The 19,985-nt window shown below is 47.8% G+C and overlaps 1 protein-coding gene across 5 annotated transcripts in view; it reads right to left on the reverse strand.

Moving 5' to 3' along the window:
• Nucleotides 1-19,985, reverse strand: part of SERTAD2 (SERTA domain containing 2) — an 84,635-nt gene that overhangs the window by 5,847 nt on the left and 58,803 nt on the right. Inside the window, exons 2-5 of one of the 5 annotated variants that reach the window (XM_080614551.1) lie at nucleotides 16,549-17,395; nucleotides 8,310-8,414; nucleotides 5,970-6,083; nucleotides 5,511-5,711 (exon numbers count right to left, since the gene is read on the reverse strand). Coding sequence is in view for 3 of the 5 variants with exons in the window: in XM_080614548.1 (XP_080470674.1) it covers nucleotides 5,970-6,133 (164 nt within the window). In the remaining 2 variants the exon portion in view is untranslated. Of the gene's footprint in view, nucleotides 1-5,510; nucleotides 5,712-5,969; nucleotides 6,374-8,309; nucleotides 8,415-16,548; nucleotides 17,396-19,985 lie in introns of those variants that run through there. The other 4 variants (XM_080614550.1, XM_080614549.1, XM_080614552.1 and 1 more) reach the window with 4 other exon arrangements.

A 19,985-nucleotide genomic window follows, 5' to 3' on the forward strand; every position in this document is an offset into this window, starting at 1 on the left:
GGTATATAGAACATTCCTTTAAATTTCCTGACTGATGCAGTAATATGCTCGGGAACACAAACCTAACAGACCAAAGTTCTTGCAATGCATTTCCCTTGTCATTCAAAAGCATGTTCACAGGGCAAAGGGGAGCAAGGCTCAAGCAATTGTATACTGAGAGAAACCTTCCCGGTGAAGTGAGGATATTGAACCCTTCAGCACACCAAGCTACATGCATATGACCTTGTGGGTTTATTTAACTGATCGCCTAAGGACTTAACTACTAAAGCAGAAAATGCAGTCGGTACACTCAGAATTAGATAAACTGCAGATGAAGATGATGATCCATCAGGTCTTTTAGTCTAATCCCCAAGACCATTCTCTGCACTACTCTCTGCTGCTGCAGCCAGGGCCTTCAATCCTGACAGTGCCTGGGTACCAGTGAGGAGAAGGGGCATCTGCCTCAGAAAGCTTCAAATGATTTGGGCATCTCCTGAAGCTCTGAGCATCCCCCTCCGGGACCAGACTCCAGGAGCACCCCTGGTCCCACATTGTGAATCCACATGGGAACGTGGACCTGCCTGCGCCTTGCATTGGGGTGATGCGCTGCATCCCCACCTGCACATGGAGCAATGGCAGCTCTGACAGAGGGCTGTGCTCTCTCTCACCCCCTGCTCCTTTGGGTATGGGAAGCATTTTCACATGATGGTGTTTGAAAACCTGAGCTTCTGCCTGGTTAAGCAATGCCAGCAGCCTCTGCTTCCTCTGGTAAGACTCTCAGGAGCTTTCTAGCCACAGAATAGCTTTTGCACCAGAGCAAGGACGCATCACTCCAGATGCACCATTTGTCTTTGCTTCCCCTCATCAAAGCGTGTTTCTCGCTCAGGGCTGCATCCATGTCAGGTTTCATTTGAGAACAAAAGAATGGTGTAAGGCTTTTTAAGGAACAAAAATCAGCATAAATGTGTGTGCTTTTCTCCTGCTCAGATGGCGGATTTTGAAGAGGAAAACAATGGGAATTTTAACCAAACCTGCCCCTGTATCATAAGTAATTGCTGAGCTAGGAGTAAGTAGGGCAGTTCAATCCCTGGTACTGTGTCTTCCAGGATGTTTCCGGGTGCCTGGAAATGCTCCTCTACACAGCAGTCCCAGCCTCATTTTGTCACCGTTATTTTTGTGACATGAAGATCCCCCCAAACACTGATGAATGAAGCAATTGCTGTGCTGTGGCAGAAGCACAACCTGAAAAGGAAGGTATTAGGGGCAGAAACCCTCTGCCCCACACCACCACCCATCTCCAGTAAGTAGCCAGGGTTTGGCTTGGTGAAATAACCACAATCACACAGGTGAAACGGCACAGGTCTTGGGACAGAGACTTCCTTCAGTGCTGGTGAGATGGCAGGTTCCCTCCAACTCCCCCCCGCCCCAATCTGCATGGGCCCAGTTTCCCAGTGAAGCTGTTTTATTGCATCTAAATCAAACTAGAAGGAGCAGAGGCCGTTACCACACTTCACTTGCCCATCCCATAGGCTACATCAGATCGGCCAAGGAAAAGCCCTGCACACACAGGGGTAGGATTGCAGGTGTTGCAGGGCAGCACCCTGGCTCCGCCTGCTTCCATGTCTTAGGGCAAACTTTCAGCTTTCCTCATTTTCCCAGGCATAGGGAAAATACAGCTACTGCTGAACCCAGGACAAGCGATGACATGCTGGAGCATTAACCCAGCTGCCCTTTCACTGGCATCCCAGACAGCTCCCTGTTCATCCCTGCATCTCTCCCTCCGTTTAACAAAACGCTAATGCAATAGCATGAAGATTTCTGTCTTGTTTTAAAGAAGGAAATAAAATGGAAGATGCTTTCCAGCCCCAGCTACCCAGAGAGAAGTTGCAACAGGCAAATAGATTTTTAACCCCAAATCTGACTCCTCTCATATGAGCTTTATTATCCAGTTATTGCCTAGCTATCATTCAGTAGACAAAATTTGCTTTCCTTATTTGAGTGCAATTCCCAGTTCCCCTAAAATGATCTGCACCAGGCAGGCCTAACACAAATTCAGTCATTACAGACTGGTTCTGCAGACAGGCAATGTAGCTAAGGACTTGCAAATCTCCCCAGGAATGGCCGATGGACATTTAAAAGCAAAGAGCCCTTGAAAAGCAGGAGAAAGGGGCAAAAGAAGTCAGGGTCTCAATGCAGAAAAGGGCTTCAGAAAGGATTTGCTGGCTGTTCAATCCAAAATGAGACTGGGTGAAGTGAGCCTCTTCTGGTCTAAAATAAGTCCCAAATCCAGATCATTTTCTAGCATATTATGCAATTAAAGCAAGAAAGGCAGGGGGGAGGGAACAAGCTGAGCAAGCTAAGGAACAGGTAGGCTGCCATCCAAGCTCCTTGGCCAGCTACCAGCGATCCCCGCGCCTGGAATCTCGGGTGAACAAAACCTCTCACTGCTGCCGAAGCCTGGTTTTTCTCTGCTCCCTAGTGTCACTTCCATGGACTACTCCAGAGCTGTGCATACGGGCTTGGGGTGCAAAGGGGGGCTTTGCTGCTCATGATGGAAATGCACCCTGTCACTTCGGACAGAGCAAGGAAGGGAGAACCAGGCTACCAAGAATCAAAACCCCAAGTCCAGCAATGGGTAAGAGGAGAGCTAGGAGCTTTCTGTCCCTTCCTGCTACCTCCTCCCCCTGAAAGAAGGCAGACTCTGTCCTAAAGACACAGCAATGCTCTTTCCGCAGTGCTCTATTTAAAGGAGACATTTTTGAATTGCTTGGGGACTATCAAGAGCTTCGAAGTTTGTTAAGCTCTGCCAGGAATGTATAAAAATATCCACTGTACAAAGCAAACCTTTTTCCCCTGATAAAGGAAACAGACTATCTGAGTGGCCACGCTCCACTCCCTGGGCTCAGCTATTACTTATGATTATCAGTTATTATTATTATTATTCATCAGCAAGCATTCTGGATGAACCCAATTGAGTCCACTTGCATCCAAGATTGAGGTGCTGGTAGCTAAGACACTGTTTAAGCTGATCAGTCAGAGCTATGGGATCGTCATTAGTAAGCACGACGACAGCCTCTCACTACGTCATTTTCCAGGAAGCTTAGAAATGATTCAAGGTTTCCTGTAAGTATGGCTATGAAGCTTCCACATCTTACTCAGTCTTCACATAGCTTGGTTCAGGGCTTGTCCTTCTAAAAGATAAAATAGATCGGGCAACTCCCAATGTCACCTACTAGCTTTTCAGCACAGCTTTCAGTTTCCTTTTCCCCAGTAATGCTCTCTGAAGTGGGTCTAACCATTAAAGGAGCAAAGCAGGATGCCAGCCTAAGCAAGAGGGTTTTATTCCCCCACAGAGGGGACTCAAATGAGCACGACCAGACTCCCAGCTTTATAAAGTTTCATTTTTATTCCCTTCTCCTCCAGCATGCAAAGGGGAATTGTGAAAACATTTTCCTCCAGTTTCCATAAATCACTTTATTCATTCTAGCAAGGAGGCGGTATCTTTTGGACCAACTGATAGAGCTGGTAAAAACAGACAAGCTTTCAGGCTTGCAAGCCTTTCTCTGGGTTTCCATAAAGGCGTTTTATAGCTTCTGACCACCAGATCTTAAGACAACGTTGCCTGTTTGTTCTTTACAGTTCAAACCATCTCTTTTCTCCTTCAATCAGCAGTTTCATGCATACATTTAAGAGATCAGTGTTGCACTTCTTAAGATCTTAAGATACTGAATAACGTTACAAAGCCAGGCTGTACCATGCCAGCATTTGATCTAGCTCAGGTCTGCTCATCTCAAACTTTGATCCTAGCCTTTTCAGCCAAAGATCCTGCTGGGAAAAGAAAAGCACCGAACTTAACAGATCAGGCTGGCCAAAGATCAGTACAAAAGGAGACAGACCTACACCCTCCCAAGTGGCAGAAGACAGAGTTGGCCTACCAAGTCCTATGGCCATAATGGGACAGTCAGCCAACAACAACCCACCAAAACACGAGACTGGACAGGCAGTGACAGACGGTCATGTCCATGGAGGGTCTTCCGGGCATCCATTTTGGCTGAGCAGCAGTCCCAGCCAGATGTATTTCTGCTGTATTTCCATCTGTCTGCCAGCAAGCATCATTTTGGGGCCAAGCATTAAGAGCTGAGATGGGATGTCATTTTGTTGTTGTTTTAATAAAGGGTGTTGCAGGGTTTTGGTATGCAAGTTAGTTTTCAATGTTACTGAGTTATGTGGAACCAGAAAGCTGATGAAAGGCAATGGAAAAACTGCATTTATCAAGGGATTGGGGTGGGGGGAGTTGCTTGGACATCTTCCAGTATTACCCACCAGTTGGCTCCAGGTCTGGCAGACCCAGACTCAAAAGCTGAACCACTGTTGCTGTGAAAGCTTCAACTTGCTTTTTTGCCCATTTAGGGCGATTGCACGCGCCTCAGAGCCAGCGAAACCCTAGCATTGTCTGGGAGTTGGCTTTTCTTAATTGAAAAACAAAAGTTAATATATATTTGTATGTCATTTAGCTGCCTGTTATTGGCTCTGCATCCTCTTCAGACAGAGCTGGGGAAAAAAAATACAGCTGGGGCTCAACAGAAGAGATAATCAGCCTGGAGCGGGTGGTTCTCTGGAGTCAACCATCATCGATTAAACACAGCAAAGCTCGTGCAATGCCTATGTCTCTGAGCCCACTCAGTGATGAATCCTTCACTCTCCAGAGGAGAGAGGTACACACACGCTGTGAGAGAAGTAATGTATTTATCAGTTGTACTTAGGACATTATACCTTGTCTCTGCTGGACTATTTCCGAAGTCTTTAATAATTGGGAGTTTGCCATAGGGAAGCACTAGGTGTGTAAAAACAAAGGGTAAAAGTGATTTGGTTATCTCACCAATAATAAAAATACCCTTCAATGTAAATTCTCAAAGGCTTTAAGTAGTTTAGTTTGTCTCTCAAGACTGAGGACTTTTCTTGGAACTCCATTCCACAACCCACTAGTCCCTCCCTGCTCATCAAAGCAGACAGAAAGGGTAAAAAAAAAAAAGAGGAACTGAACACCAAGAGGGACAGCAGCAGAAAAGGGTTTTTAGTAAGTCCTATCACCTGGTCTAGAGGATGAACAGCAGTACAGTGAGGTTCACTTTTAGAATGAACGCCACATTGCTGAAAAAGGTAAAAGCATCAAGCCTCAGAGTCCACAGGTCACTACTGCACCCATCACAGCCCAATGCTGAAAAGACAGACATGAACAGCAGGGGCCTGTGTGGGAAATGGAGTTTAAGGCAGGACCAGTTACTTTCTGAATCTTGGGTAATTAAAATTGAAGCGGGGGGACAGAGGACACAGACCTGACTTGATGGAATACTGCTTCACACACATGTGCACAGGAAAAATGAAACACAAAAGCCCCCATAAAAGCCTCCTGAACCACAAAGAAAGTACTGAATTTGCACATTTCATTCTCAAAACAAAGTTTCCCAAACCTCAGGTGCAAATGAACCTCACCAGGGTTTTGTAGAGTCTCTATCCAGTAAATCACTCACTTTCTGTGTCACTTCTGGCACATGAAGTATTATTTTCCTCTCCTCCATTCCTCACTCCTCATCCTTGAGGGTTGCACTGGCTGTACCCTGGCCCAGCTGTAGTCAATGAGTGTTCTGTTACTGACTTCAGCAGGATCAGGATTTGGCATAGATAGCTGCAGGACCAAAATTAAAAGGCCTTTTGTGCCAGCTGGGTTCAACCTGCAAGACAAGGGCTACATACTTTTTAGCTAGCAGAGGCAGGCTGGGCTTACCATGGGGCATTTCAGTGCTGCCAGATCCAGCCTAAGGGACCACCTGCACTTGTAACCAGCCCGTATGACTTCCAAGTATCTGTCCCATAGAGCTACAGAGGCAAGCCTCTCCTTCCCTGTGCCTGTTTCCACATCTCCAAGGCCATGGCAGAGCAGCTAGCATCTCAGGAAGACCCCCTTGGAGCAGGACCACAGGCTCACCCACCTCAGCATGATGCTCCTTGGCCTGTAGGATCCTGGCAAAGCAGAGTAAACCTGCCCTGGCAGCCGGGAGCTGGCCTGCCCTTCGAGAGCACAGGCATCCTCCTCCCATTCAACGCTGCAAAGGAAGAGAAACAGTGGAGGGGAACGCCAGGATAAATCTGGCATCCTCTCCCAGCCTCACCTAGCACAAGGAAAGCTGACCAGCCCAGGTGCCGAGCTTTAACTGCAGGGCTGCAGGGAATCAGCAATGTGGACTCTGGGAGGCGACAGCCACAGCGTGATGAAAATCCCCCGTCCCTGAAGATTTCCTCTGTTGACACTGGGGTCTTTAAATCCTGGCTCGGCAGCATCCCCGGGAGCCAGTACAGCGTGTACCGCACAGCAACGCACGGCTACATTTGATGTGCTGCAGCTGGCTCGCAGCGCGCGCGCTGACGGGTGCTGTGGGGTTTGCTGCCTGCTTTTTTTCCCTCTCGCTTCTTTTTCCAAGGCTGCTCCTCAGGATCTGATGCAGATTTGACTTGTTCGAGTACAACGCGTCCATATTGCCTGGCTGGAGACGACTCCTGGCAACCACTGCCTGGTAAGAACTGGGTCTCGTGTCACACATGAGTTAGAAAACAACACCCTCAATCCTAAACAAGAGGAATGGAGCTGTGACGGGGTTTGTGTCGTCTCCACACCCAGTGCTCAGACATTCCCCATTTACAAGGTTTGTTTTCCCCAACACTTACATTTTATATTCATTCTGGCTGCCTTTTTTCTTTCTTTTTTCTAACCGAGTGAGGTTTAATAAGCACTTACAAAAGTCTCCTTTACAGCTATATCAAAAAATTGGCCTCCTGGGTAGCTCTGTGCTTCCAGAGAGTACAGGGAATTGTTTTTACGTTCGCAAGCCTTCACTGCAAGGCTGCTGGTGTCAGCAGTAACTGTAAGCGGCAGGAATTTCTCACATGTATTTTATAGGGACCTAACTCTTCCCATCTCCTGTGGCGGATGGGTGGACCTTGGCTCTTCCAGAAGAAGCAGAGAGGCAAGCAAAGCTGCTCAGCACCCCACTGCTGCATTTAGCAAGAAAGGCAGCTTCCCTCTCCCTACAGAAGCACAGCCTTTAGGCACTCAGAAGTGAAGACTGAGGGAGAGCAATCAGCAAGCTGAGCGACCTAGGTCTTTTCTAGCCTTGAGTTAAAAACCAAAGGAGAGGAACCATAGCGGGTGACTTTCAGAGGCCAATCTAAGCAGGAATTAGTTAGGGACTGTGCAAGGAAACCTCCTGGCAAGCAGGACACATCAGAGGAAGCTCAGACTCTTATCTGAGGAGCATCTAAAGCCACGCAGCTCTTGCAGAGGTTGACTTTGGTGCTCGGAGCCTGGAATCCCCAAGTCCCCAAAGGAGTGTCCATGTTAATGAAGCAGTAAGGTGAAGCCTCCGCTAGCAAATAAGCAATGCAATTATAAAGCCAGTCAATAGTGTAACGCCAGCCAACGTGTTCCAGCGATATTTTGAAACTGTAATCTGATCCTACTGTTTCCATCCTCGTGCCTTGCCTGCTCTCCCTTGTTGCATACTGTACTATTTGAGGCCCAGAGGGCAAAGCAAGCGCTGGCTGTTTGTTAATGATCAGAAACTGCGTTCCGAGCGAGAGCGTTGCCTGCGCCGCCCACTGCACTTTCTTGACAGTTCCTTCAATTCGCAGCCTGCACAAGCCCTGTAGAAGGCTTCTCTGCACAACAAAAGCGAGCAAAGCCACCCCAAAACACAACTACAAACTCCACTTCTGCCTTCCGTTTCCAGCTCCCTTTTACTGCGCTAAAAAAAGGCAAAGCCGCAGTCTAAGGCAATCTCCGACTCTGCAGTGTGTTAAGTCTTGCAGGAAACATATGCTTCTATTAAATTGGAAACAGCTTCTAATGCTGTCAGTTTGCTAAATGTAACACGTTCCCTTGGAAGAAGTGGAGCAGTTTTAATGTTTTTGACTAACTGCACACACCAAACAGAGTATGTCTGATAAAGCTGGAATGGGCTTCAATAAATATAGCTTAGAATAAATTACTGCCTCATTAAGTAATTGTTTGGAAAAAGGAGAGCAGGTTTTCCAGATTATAGCTGTGTTATTAAGGGTGTTTATAATATTAGGAATTCTATCAGGGTAGCAGAACATAATGCAAGTTTAAATCAGACGAGCACTTGTTAGCTTGTTAAACCATTAAAGACTACTCTGGCAGAATGAGAAAGCGAACAAGACGGCACAGGTCCTGTGTGTGGAAAGCTAGCGAGGCACACTGCAAACCAGCCGTGAGGCTGAGGAGCAAAAGCTCTGAGCCACTCTTGACAACGTACCTGCTGTACAAAGAGAGGGAGGATTGTAGCTTTGTAATGTACTTGGGCTAGAAAACATTTATTCAAAACAGGGTTTGTTCACATACAGGAAGGCAGTTGTCTTTACTGGAAGAAAAGAACAGGTTTGGATTACCCAGACCTTTCTCTCTCAAAGGTCTCATACAGTCAAAATGTCATTCTCGCGTGTCCTGCTTCAGACAGGACTTCTCATCAGCATCTTTACGATAGCAGCCATCAGATGCAAACAAGACCCCAGCCTATCCTTTTCAGTCTTTTCCTTAACTGGAAGCTTTACGAAACAAGCCTTCTACAACTGCTAATGCCACCTCAGCCCTTCACAGGCCTGGTGCAGATGCAGTCGCGTTGACCACCAACCCCAGAAGTACCTGCTTTGAGCCAGACTGGGGTGCAGGATTCCCCATTCCCACTCCCAGGAGCTGTTTTGTTAGGGTTAGTCATTGCGGGGAAGAGAGATTTTTGGCAGGATGGCAAAGCTGCCCTTTCCTTGGGTCAACTTTGTGCCCAGTCCTCTTTGTACCCTTGCCCAGGATGACTGCACGCACCAACAGTGCCCCTGTCACCACAACAGCTTGGCTGATCCTCTGTGAGGTTCTTCAAAGAACCACCCAAATGAGCTGGGCCGTTGTGAAGTTCGGGTCCCCACGTGGCAGCCTGCTGAGCATGGATCCAATTGTGTGCTGCGTACACACGGGCTGAGCAACTCTGCTGCCAGTATGAAAAGCTCTAGGACCAGGAGCTGCATTACTCACCTGGGCATCAGTAGCAGGAAATCAGAGCTGCAGTAAAGAAAAGCAGGCACAGCACTAGGCCAGATCCTCTGACTTTACTACGTGATTAGCCGATTATTCAGCAGACTCTGCTTGTTGTCACCCGAAAAATATGTGAGGGCTTCTATGCACAAGCCTCCCTGGATCAGCCAGGAAGCTCCCCCTGCTCCATATCATGGTTTCTTTCCGCAAGTCCAGCACTCTGGGCCTTCTTGCACAGGAGCAGCAGATGCTGGTCCCGCAAGCAGGACCACAGCACAATGAGGTTTCCCCACCAATGGGCAAGGAGCCACACGAGAGCCGGTGCATGCAGCTCCATGCTGGAAGAACCAGAGCCATAATCTCTTCAAGCAGTGGAGCAGCAGCAATTAAGGCGGCTGTGTACTGCTCCAGGGCCCAATTCAGCCAAGGGCTGCCTGCCTCCCATTTCTTCCCACTGCAGTGCCAGCAGGCATCAGCGCAGCAAAAGCGCTGGCTAAAAAGAGGCACCTTACTTGTAAATTAAATTCAGAACAATGTGAAAGAGCCACACAGCCACCAGTAGTGACACAGGCTAGCAAACGCACGCTCCCTTTTCACTGCTAAAATTACACGCCTGTAATGACAAGATGCTACTGGTCACACTCTAAGGGAGAATGATGAAATAGCAACACCAGCTACGTACCGTACCCCTCCTCCCCTGCACCGTTGCCCTGAACAATAGATTACAGCAACACTGTGTTGTATTGTACAAGACATCTCTATTGGCACACGCATGTCACGGTATAGATGGTATTTTTAGTGTATGTAGGGACTGAATATTGTAGGCCCATCTTCCCTGGATGTGTATAATTCCTACAAAGGTTAATGAGAATTGTGCGTGCATCCAAGAGAGATGAGACCCCTTTGTGTATAAGAGAGTTTCCTTCACGTATGTATAATTACTTGGATTGAGTCCTTGCTTTCAAATCTATCTTTTCCCCAAAGATACCTTGTTTTTCCCTTTTGTCACAGACCCTTAACAAACACATGGGGGGTGGGAAATATCCATGCTACTGTGGAAAGAATTGAATGGTTTGCCAAAAAAGTAGGTTATTGCTCTGAAAACAGTGCTGAATAAATTATCACAGTCAAACTGAAAAGCAACGAATGGCAGGGGGAAGAAGAGGAGAGGAATAAAACACCTCTATAAAGAAATGTATACTGCAAAAAGCAACACACATTCCAGCAATGACAAGTCATTTTAGCTTCTGGGCTGCAGATTTTATTTGCTAACCAGTTTCTCGCCACTGAGAGTTAAAAGTAGAGAAAAGGAAGGTGTTTCCCTGGCGTATTTATAATGCAACCCTACAGCATATGAGTTGTTTTCAATGTTTTTGCTTAAATGAACACAGCCTTGCAAAGAAGTATATTCTGTAAGAAAGCACCCACTGAAAACAAAACACACACACAAAAAGGCAGTTAAAGTTTGACAAGGAAGTTTGCTAAGATGGTGTTAAGTGATGTTGGACAAGACGGTTAACTGTTGGCCCTTCAGTCCAGCTCAGGTGTTTGTTGGAATACAGCATGTTTTCCATGTCCTGCAAAGGAGCTTTCTGAAAACTGATAAAGGGAACTTTGGCCAGCCTTGAGCTATTCTCACCCTGCAACAGCTACAAGTTAAGAGATGAAAGAGGTCCAATTTTTCACGGCATCTGCTTGATTTCACAATAAAAACTGCTACACCAAAGCGATACCCTAAAAAAAACCAGCCACCATGGGATCAACCTAACTTTCATGTGTAGCAATTTAAACATGCTCAAATAAATCTTTTAAACTTATATGGGGACACCCCTTTAAACAGCATTTTTTAACAGCATATGTATTAAATCTGTTTCAAAGCAGGCTTTGTACAGGTAAATTAACATGGAACAAACTTAGCCACAAACTAAGTCTTTGGAAATTGAAAGTGGAAAATACAGAGGAGAAGAGATCAGGAAACTGAAACTAAATGTCCTAAACTTCGTTTCATATTCAGTCAGGCACAACCCATTTAGCTCACCCAAGATAGTATTACACTGATTTTCCCCACAATTAAGAAAAGACCCGCTTCAGAGCACATATGTATCACGTATGTTCCGCTGCCGGCCAGGGAAAGCACAGCAGCAACAGGAAGCTTTACACTGCACATTACACACACAGAAAATATTCTCTCTCTTTTACTCATTCGCAAGTTATTTGTGGAATACTTTAGTTAAAGCAGGAAAGGGGAAGGGTTGTTTAGAAGGGCCAATTCTGCCAAACAGATGGAGTAGGAGGGCAAGGGAGAGCGTGAGCTGGATCACAGAAGGGTAACCTAAGCAGGCTATTGTACCCCTGGGACAGCCAGCACAGAGTACCCTGCTCAAAATCCTTTCGACCGCAGCACAGAGTAATAAAGTGTAAGTCACTCCTCCTACACAGGGATGGGTGAAGGCACAAGAACAACCAGCCACAAATCATTCTATGCCAAAGAAGCTTAAATAGAGTGGCTTCTCTCTCACATGCACACAGAGCGGTAAGAAAGCAAAATGTTACCACTGTTTAAAGAAAAAAAGACCCTGTGGTTTGCACATGAACGCCAGCCTCCTATCTTGATGAAATCTGTATTTAAAACCTATGCAAATGATATGCATGCACGTGTACATGTATCTATTAAATGCTTCTTCCAAGAGGGAAAAGGTGCCTGTAAAAACACATGAAAAGTAAGGAGTTTGTGGAGGCACCGGAAGACGATGATGTATTTCTGAATTAGGTTTTAAAACTTCATTTCGCAGCCACCTGAAGTTAAGACAAAGCTGCCTTTAGGCACCTCAAACTAGTCAGACCTGCTGTAGCAGTTGCACAGTCTGCTTCAAATATGCCCTCCACGCTCCTTTCAACCTCCACCCCAACATATATCCGCATAGTTTACCTCCAATCATGGGCGGTTCTTTCTATAGCGCAGTTCACTTAACCTTATTGCCTGGCATGACAGGAGATTTTTAAAGGGTAATGTTATGGGCTGCTGTAAGAAACTGTACAAAAACAGCTGATAATTGTCATGTTTCCATTAGAGGTGAGCGTGGTTCACACAGCACAAGGGTTTTCCAGGGGGATGGAAAAATCTAGGATCAAGAAAACAGCCTAATTTGTTACAGATCATCCAAGCAAGTTTTAGGGCGAGTTTAGATCTTTCCACCACCTCTGGGTTCCTTTGAAAAGGGAACTTCTTTCTTCTGCTACTCCCATATACTGCCCAGTTTTAAAAATAACATTAAAAGGAAACAACCCACATTTGCACTTTAGTCTTTGTATTCTGCCTTATTAAGAATACAATTTTTGTTCTAACTTCACTAGAAAAAGAAGCTGTCAGATGAAATCCAACACATCTTACTGGTGTGAAAACAAAGTAAACAGGCTTTGGCTGCTAATAATTACACAGACTTGAGACTCATGTCATTCAACACCACTTAAAATTCAATTCCAGAGCAATATTAACAAGAAATTCCTCTTTAAGCCACCTGCTCCTCAAAACACTGATGTTATATAGGTTGGGAACTCCAGATGTTACATGGCAACACCTATGTAGTTTTAGGTACCAGGCAGCGTACTGAACCCAGCTCCTTATTTGGAGAAATAATGGTCTGAGCTTGCCTAACGCAGGACTCTGAGCATGGTTTTAATATCACTGCAGCAGCCTGAATCCACACTCGCTCTGATGTGGTGGTGGCTGCTGTCCCACTTCAGCTTGCAGAGTCTCCGCCCTCAAAGAAGGGACACGTGAAAACTGAAAACTTGCTCTTTGGTGACGTGACAGCTCCTCCAGCCCTTTCAAGCCATCTTACTCCTCATCACCATGTAAAGCTGCTTCTGAAGACCGATGAGGCTGTACCACCAGCTACCCAATGCCCCTGCAGACTGCCCCAACTCTCCCCTGGAAATGCCCCTCAAATCAGCTCTTCCCCTCTCAGGAATTCCCCTCTGTGCAGGAGGAATCTCCCACCTGCAGGTTTAGTGCTTCTTCACAGCTCCTCCTGGCCACCCTGCAATGACACCGAGCATCTGACACGTTCATCAGGAGCCATCAGTGCAGCAAAGGTCACGCTGTGCAGTTGCTATTCTGCACAATGACACACCATTTCATTCCCATGCAGCCCCAAGACTGAGGGTAGGGACCCTGCTGTGATGGATGCTGTACAGCCACAGCGGGGACAGGCCCACTGCTTCCACAAAACCTCTGCCACACGTTTCTGGACTCTGTTTTGCTTGACTTCAGCTCATCCAACAGCAAAGTGAGCACTGCATTTACAGGGCTTTCTTTCCCCACTTGTGGTGAACAGTCAGCATTGTTATCTTATTTTTTGTTATAATGTTTGCACTGGTAATGCTGAGCAAACCTGAAGCCTCCACTACAGCAAACACAAAAAATAAGACCTTGTTTAGAGAAGAATTAAAGAACTAACACATGCTGGGGGGGGGGTCTCTCTCCATTTACAGAAAACAGGCACTTACTCCTGACAGCACAGTTGCCCTGACTGATCGAATTTAGAAATGCAACCGATGGCACAAAACATGCAATTATATCCCCCTGAAGCAAATGAGTGCTGCTCTGAGATTGGCAAATTCCATTTTCTACAAACCATTAATTAGCAGGAGATTCATCTACGCTAAAGATCTGTGCTTACTGCCAACCTGCTTGCATTTAAGCTGGACCTTGCTCTCTCCTTTGGAACACTCCTGATCTTTGGACTTGGTAACTGAGAGTTACCTTTTCTGGCACTGATTTGGGTGCCTGTTACAAGGAACTGTTGCAGCTGGAGCTGTCTCTTCATGAACCGGTTACACATACAAAGCAGAGGAAAAAGACAAAGTCTCTCCTGCTACCCAGCCCTTATAAAAGTAGATCAGCAGAAGACTACTTACAGTTTCAAAGTACTGCATTCCCCTTGCTTGACAGATTACACTTTAAGATGTTACATAAAAGCAAAAATAGTCACAAGTATTTTGGATCACCTGTCTAGTGTTAGCACTGCTGGAGACGAACTGTGCCAGGAGTGTTTTACATCAGTGCGAAAAAAGAAGTCAGAGTTCCTAAAAAAAAAAATCTTTTTCCCTATGAATTATTTATTGGAAAAATAAAAGCAGCTTCTGTAAATGATGGCAAAATCCCCTTCAAAACAGATATTGCATAAGATCTGTTGTACTTCATGGAAGCTAGGAAAAAATATAAGACTATGAAATTTGATGTTTTCCTTGATATGAGGACATTATTTCAAACTCCTCAATGCCTCTCAGGCAGACAATTCGAGTGCTTGGATTATTTACATTATTATTTCCACCAAAACACAGAGAAACTCCTTATTTCATCTTTCCCATTAAAAAGCACAGGTGTATAAAGGAATACAATTACAATCCTTTATAAATCAGCACCTACAGACACATTTAATGCTCTTTTAAGACTGCTTCTCCTACAGACAAAACCTGAAGTACCTACGGCTAGCAAGTTTCTTTCTGTTTGTTTTTAACCAGCTTCAGAGAATAAGGAATCAGTTTGACGGGAAAATCAAAGAAGCGTTTTAACATGCACAAAGTCTAGCTTCATTTGTTAGCAGTCCAATCCAGTTCCTGCAGGAAAGGAGTGGGTGGTTTTTGCTACCAACTTAAATGGAAGTAGGATCAGTCACGAAAGGAGGAAGAGCCATAGCTGTTACGTTAGATGCTGCAATACTTGCCTGGACAATAGAAGGATTCCCTAGGACACACTCTGGGATACCTGTCTGGCAGCACAAACGGCTAATCCTCCTCCCATCTCCTTCTACCACCACCACTAGCTCATTATGGTAAATCAGATTCCAAAGATACCATCTTATTATGTAAAAAACGCATGCATTTTAACTTCAAGCAGAAAGGGCTACTTTCAGTTTACCCTGCTTAATCGACTGCTTCATTTCTACAGCAATTTAAGCACAAGCAGCAGCAACTTTTAAGAAAGCACAGTTAATTCCTACAGTTCTTTTTACCACGTGAAAGCTTCCCGTGCACTTAAGTGGAAAATGAGGTGCCTCAGTCAATTTTGTACCCTGCGAGAAGCCCGTAAGACACAGGCACCTTCATTTGTGCAGCTGAATACCCCGAAAGAAATCAGAATAAAGAGGTGGGAAGTGTAATTCCAACTCGCACAAACAGAACTGTTTATTCCATTCGAGAGACACGAGCATAAAACTGTTGTTAGGGGGCAGCCAAGCCCTCTACCACCATTGTTTGAGCAATAGCGTGTTCTCCGGTGGCCAGATCCAGCACCCACTGACGGCAGCGAGAGCCACCCCGCTGACTTCACCGGGCACTAGCTCAAACTGCCTGGACTTTTCCTGATCCCGGGGGCTTTGGGCTTGTCTGGACACAGAACTGACACACGCAACAGCTCTGGTGTGCTGCGCTGAAGTTGGGGTGAAGGGGCTGCCAGCCCCCCCCCCCCGGTGGAGATGAATTGGGCAGATTCGCTTTCTTTTACACGGGCAGCTGACCCGTAGCTGTAAATCAGCCACCAAGGGGTCCCAGGGGACAGCAGGCAAACCCCCTCCCGAGATTTTCAACGCAAGTGGCCCTGGGTTTCCCAGCTGCGCCTCACAAAACGCAAGGAATGACAGCAGGTAACTGCACTCCTATTTTCACGCTTAAACAGAACGTACCTTCCCAGATCCTGACACACTGACACGAATAAAGCAGCAAACGCTCTAAATGAAAGCGGCACCGCAAAAGGCCCTTTTCCAAGTATTCCCCCATCCTGAAGGAAATCCCAATAAACGCGGGGGGGTGGGGTGGGGGTTGCCATTGCTTCTAAAAGCATCCCAAACGTCTGTTTCTCCGTTTTGGCGGTGCTCTCAAGGAGGGCACAGCCACGCTAATTCCTGCCCTGCTGCCGCCCCAACACCAGCCCTGGAAGGGTCCGGCCAGCGGGGCCATATGTCAGCTTCGCTCCCGCGGAGTCGCAGCCTCCCCCAGCCCCTTTTAGCCCTCCTGGCCCCACAGCACACACTTTTAGGGGTACCCCGAAGCCCCCGGTGCTCTTGCTGGGTAAACGGAGCACGGCTGCAGCCGCCTGGCTCCGAGGCGCAGACGATCACTTACCGGGGTAAGGCTTCGAGTCGGGTGTAGCACGGCTCTTCGGAGCACAACCTCCCGCACTCCCGGGGCCGGCACAACAGCCCCGATCAAAAGTATATTCCCAACTCCACGCACGCACCTGCTCCAGCCCCGGGATCCCCGCACATCGGCGGGGGGAGGAGGAAGGGGGATGTAGTTTTAAGGATCAACTCTCCCTCCTCTGCTCATCTCAGCACGGAGGAGAGGGGGAGGACGCCCGCCCGGGCACGAATTTAAAGGCAGAGATAAAACCACCCCGATGACTCGCAAAGCCGAGGTGGGGGTCGCGGCCCCAAGCTCCCCCCTTGCCGCCCCCCAGCCCTACTCACCACATGCAGCTCCACCTGAGAACTAACGCATGGAGGGGAGGGGAGGTCACAAACTCTCGCCCTAGAGCAGCTCCATATGTCGCTCCCTCGCCGCGCCGCTCCGGGGAGGGGCCGGGTGGGATGCGGAGGAGAAGGAAGAGGAGGAGGAGGAGAAGAAGGAGGAAAAGGAGGAGGAGGCAGGCGCAGGCGGCGTGAGGATTTAAGCCTCCGCTCTGCCCCGGCGGCTGCGATCACGCAGCATTATACAATAGAGGAGGAGGAGGAGAGGGAGGAGGCACCAGCCCCGGCTCCCAGCACTTGCCGCCAGCACTGACGACAGGGGCGGCTCCGGCGAGCTCCTCGCCCTCCGGCCCGCGTTAAAGCCCCGCCTCGGCCCCGGCCTTCCTCCCCCCGCATCCCCCGCTGCTGCTGCTCCTCCTCCTCCCGGCTCCCTGCGCTGCCCACCCGTGCCCCGGCCGCGGGGATTCCCGGGGAGCGCCGGCCCGGCACAAAGGCGGGTGCCAGCGCGCCCCGACCGCAAATATGACAAGTATCCCTGCGATGCCCGGCCAGGACCCCGCCGCGCCGGCCCCCGGGTCGGACCGGTCATACCCCCCCTTCCCCAGCCATCTCCCGGTCGGGCCAAGCGGAGCGGGGAGGGATGCAGGAAAGCCGGGGCGCTGCCGGCCGCCCCCCGCCCCGGGAGCTCACCTGGGAGCCGAGGGAGGCGGCGCCCCCCTCCGCGGGATCCTCGGTGCTAATTTGGGCTGTGCAGGCACCACCGAAGCACAAAAATGAGGCCAAGCGGAGATGCTGGAGCGCACGAAGACTTGGGGGAAGGGAGTGAGAGCTCGGCACCAGGCGCTGTCTGGAAAGAAGATGATTATTTTAAGTTACCTCCGATGATTGTGTTTGGAAAGGGGCTGTAATCCCAGCGGGCGATGCGAACACCTTCCAGTTTTGGCTGCAGCCCCAAAGGCATCTCGGATCATTACCAGCCTTTGATGTCCCACTAAACCGGTTGTATTTCGGGACAATAAAGCTTTAAGACCTAACATAAAGGCGATTATTAGTCATTAATATCACGACTCGTTTAGGTATTATGCTCGAAATGGCCTGTAACGATTCGCGATCAATCAAGCTGATGGTCTTGTTCGAAATTAAGTTCCATTTTCAGCTAGAAAACTGAAAAAGAAAAGGAAGATAATTCTAGAGGGAAGATTTCTTTAACCTGGAAATTGTATCTGTCAAAAATCCACAATGGGAAAAAACCCTAGTGAATCTGCCAAAACAGAAAGAGATAAAGTGATGATTTTATGGATTCTTAAAATTACAATTGAAAAGACCCCATCTAGTTGAGTTTTAAACACCAAGACTGGTATTTCAGATAATACTCCGCTGAAGTCACTGCAATGCGAGGAAAGGGCATCACACCTAAAACCCACCCTTTGACTTGGCCACTTCTGGAGACCTAGGCACCCCTTTCCCTTCCACTCCTGCTATCAGCCATTCCTTTGAGGAGATCCAAACTCTCAGCCTCCCTTTGCCTGCAGTAAAGAGGGAGCCCTGAACCAGATCTGCAAAGCAATTCACGAACCATTTACTGCCTTTTGACAAGTGACTTACGAATTGCTCTGGAGCTGGCAAAAATTAAAACCAGAATATCCCCCGGCTGGATTCTTTCCAGCAGCAAGGCTCTGAAACGTGGTCCTACTCAAGGAAACAAACCTCTTGAAATTACAAAAGTCATACAAAAAATTACTAAATAGAAGGAAATATTCCTTTTGTTTCAGGCCTGAGCAGTGCCTGTTCAGTGGACTTCAGCCTACTCAAAAGCCACCCAGAGTATTTGTAATACATGTACATGTCTAGTGAGAGGAGAAGGAAAAATAGCTTTAAACTGAAAGAGATTTAGGATAGACATTAGACCCTGTGAGGGTGGTGAGGCCCTGGCACAGGATGCCCAGAGAAGCTGTGGCTGCCCCATCCCTGGCAGTGTTCAAGGCCAGGTTGGACGGGGCTTGGAGCAACCTGGTCTAGTGGAAGGTGTCCCTGCCCATGGCAGGGGGGGTGGAACTGGATGAGCTTTAGGGTCCCTTCAACCCAAACCATTCTATGGTTTTTGGCAGGGGTTTTTCTTTCTGCAAGCTGGATCAATTGAATTTCAGGGCCACATTCTGCCCCACTTCACACCAGATTTGTAACACAGCAGGATCTGGCCTTGCGTAACCGCTCTATGGATGCACCCAGCTGAACCTTCTAGAGCTCAAAGTCCGCAGCAGGTTTGCAGTCCCACTGCCTGGGTGTGTGCACACTATCACCGGCACCATAGGCACAACCACAAACATTTGCTAAATAAGCAGCTGGGCTCCAGTCCGATATCCACAGCCCTGATCTTGCCATGTTACATTCAGCAGTAAAAGGCCTGAGCCTGTATCATCTGTTTTAAATGCTTCTGACTTTGTTCGGTTGCTCCAATTTTACACGAGCATAAGAGAAAACTCACCGCCCCTTCTGTTTCCTACTGTAACTCCCCTGGGCCTTTCTTGGCAGGAGTTTATAGTCACGCTGTAACTCGGATTATTCCTGAGAACACAACTAGTACAACCTGCATCCACACTCTGAAGCACTCTCAGCTGAGCATAGGTCACCATACTGATCAATACAAGTAGAGCTCCTTCCTCTGTCTCGCACACAGCAGAGGCTCCATCGTGGCGGGATGAGGTTGGACTACACAAGGTGAATAATCCTACCACTGACTGCTCCTCAGATTGCCTCCTACCCGATTTAACGAGACCTTTCTGGCCACGAAACTCCGGTCTGCAGCTCCAGAGTGATCTGACCAGAAGGTGTCTGCAAGGCCCAAACACAGTTTGCCCAAACACGTTAGTAAGCACAGAGAAACAGCCTGCAACCGAGCCACGAAATGCTGTACAAGGAAGTGTGTTGGCAGAGGCAAGAGCCTGCAGGAGAGGGGAAAAAGTCTGTGTGTCTGCGAGGAGGAGCTACCCAAAAGACATCCCATTTGGAATGGTGCTTCCTGAGGAGCAGTAGCACAGATGTAATTTTGCAGTCATAGCCTTGACACAGGCCCTCACCCGTGAAGGCCACACACTGAAAGAGAAGGAGCCTAACTGCATTTTTCTACAGTGGTGCTGACCTGATATGGGCCACAGGCAGAGTCTAAGCACAGCCTTGTCTGTGAGCTAGGGTAGTCAAAGCTTGCCTGATTAAGGTCTCCTGTACATCATCCCAAACCCCTTCTGTGTTAAAGATAAACAAATGAAATAACAAAGATTGGAAAGATTGGGAGGGGGGAAACAAGCACCAGACTTCACAGGGCAGTTCATCAGAACTACTCTGGACTTTTAGGTAATCTCTGCCTATCAACATGTGTGCTAATTAGGAAAGAGCAGCAACATTTGGTGTGCTGGAACGTCGACATCCCTCATGTTTTT

Source organism: Psittacula echo (assembly GCF_963264785.1).
Source record: "Psittacula echo genome assembly, chromosome: 4".
Classification (NCBI taxonomy): domain Eukaryota; kingdom Metazoa; phylum Chordata; class Aves; order Psittaciformes; family Psittacidae; genus Psittacula; species Psittacula echo.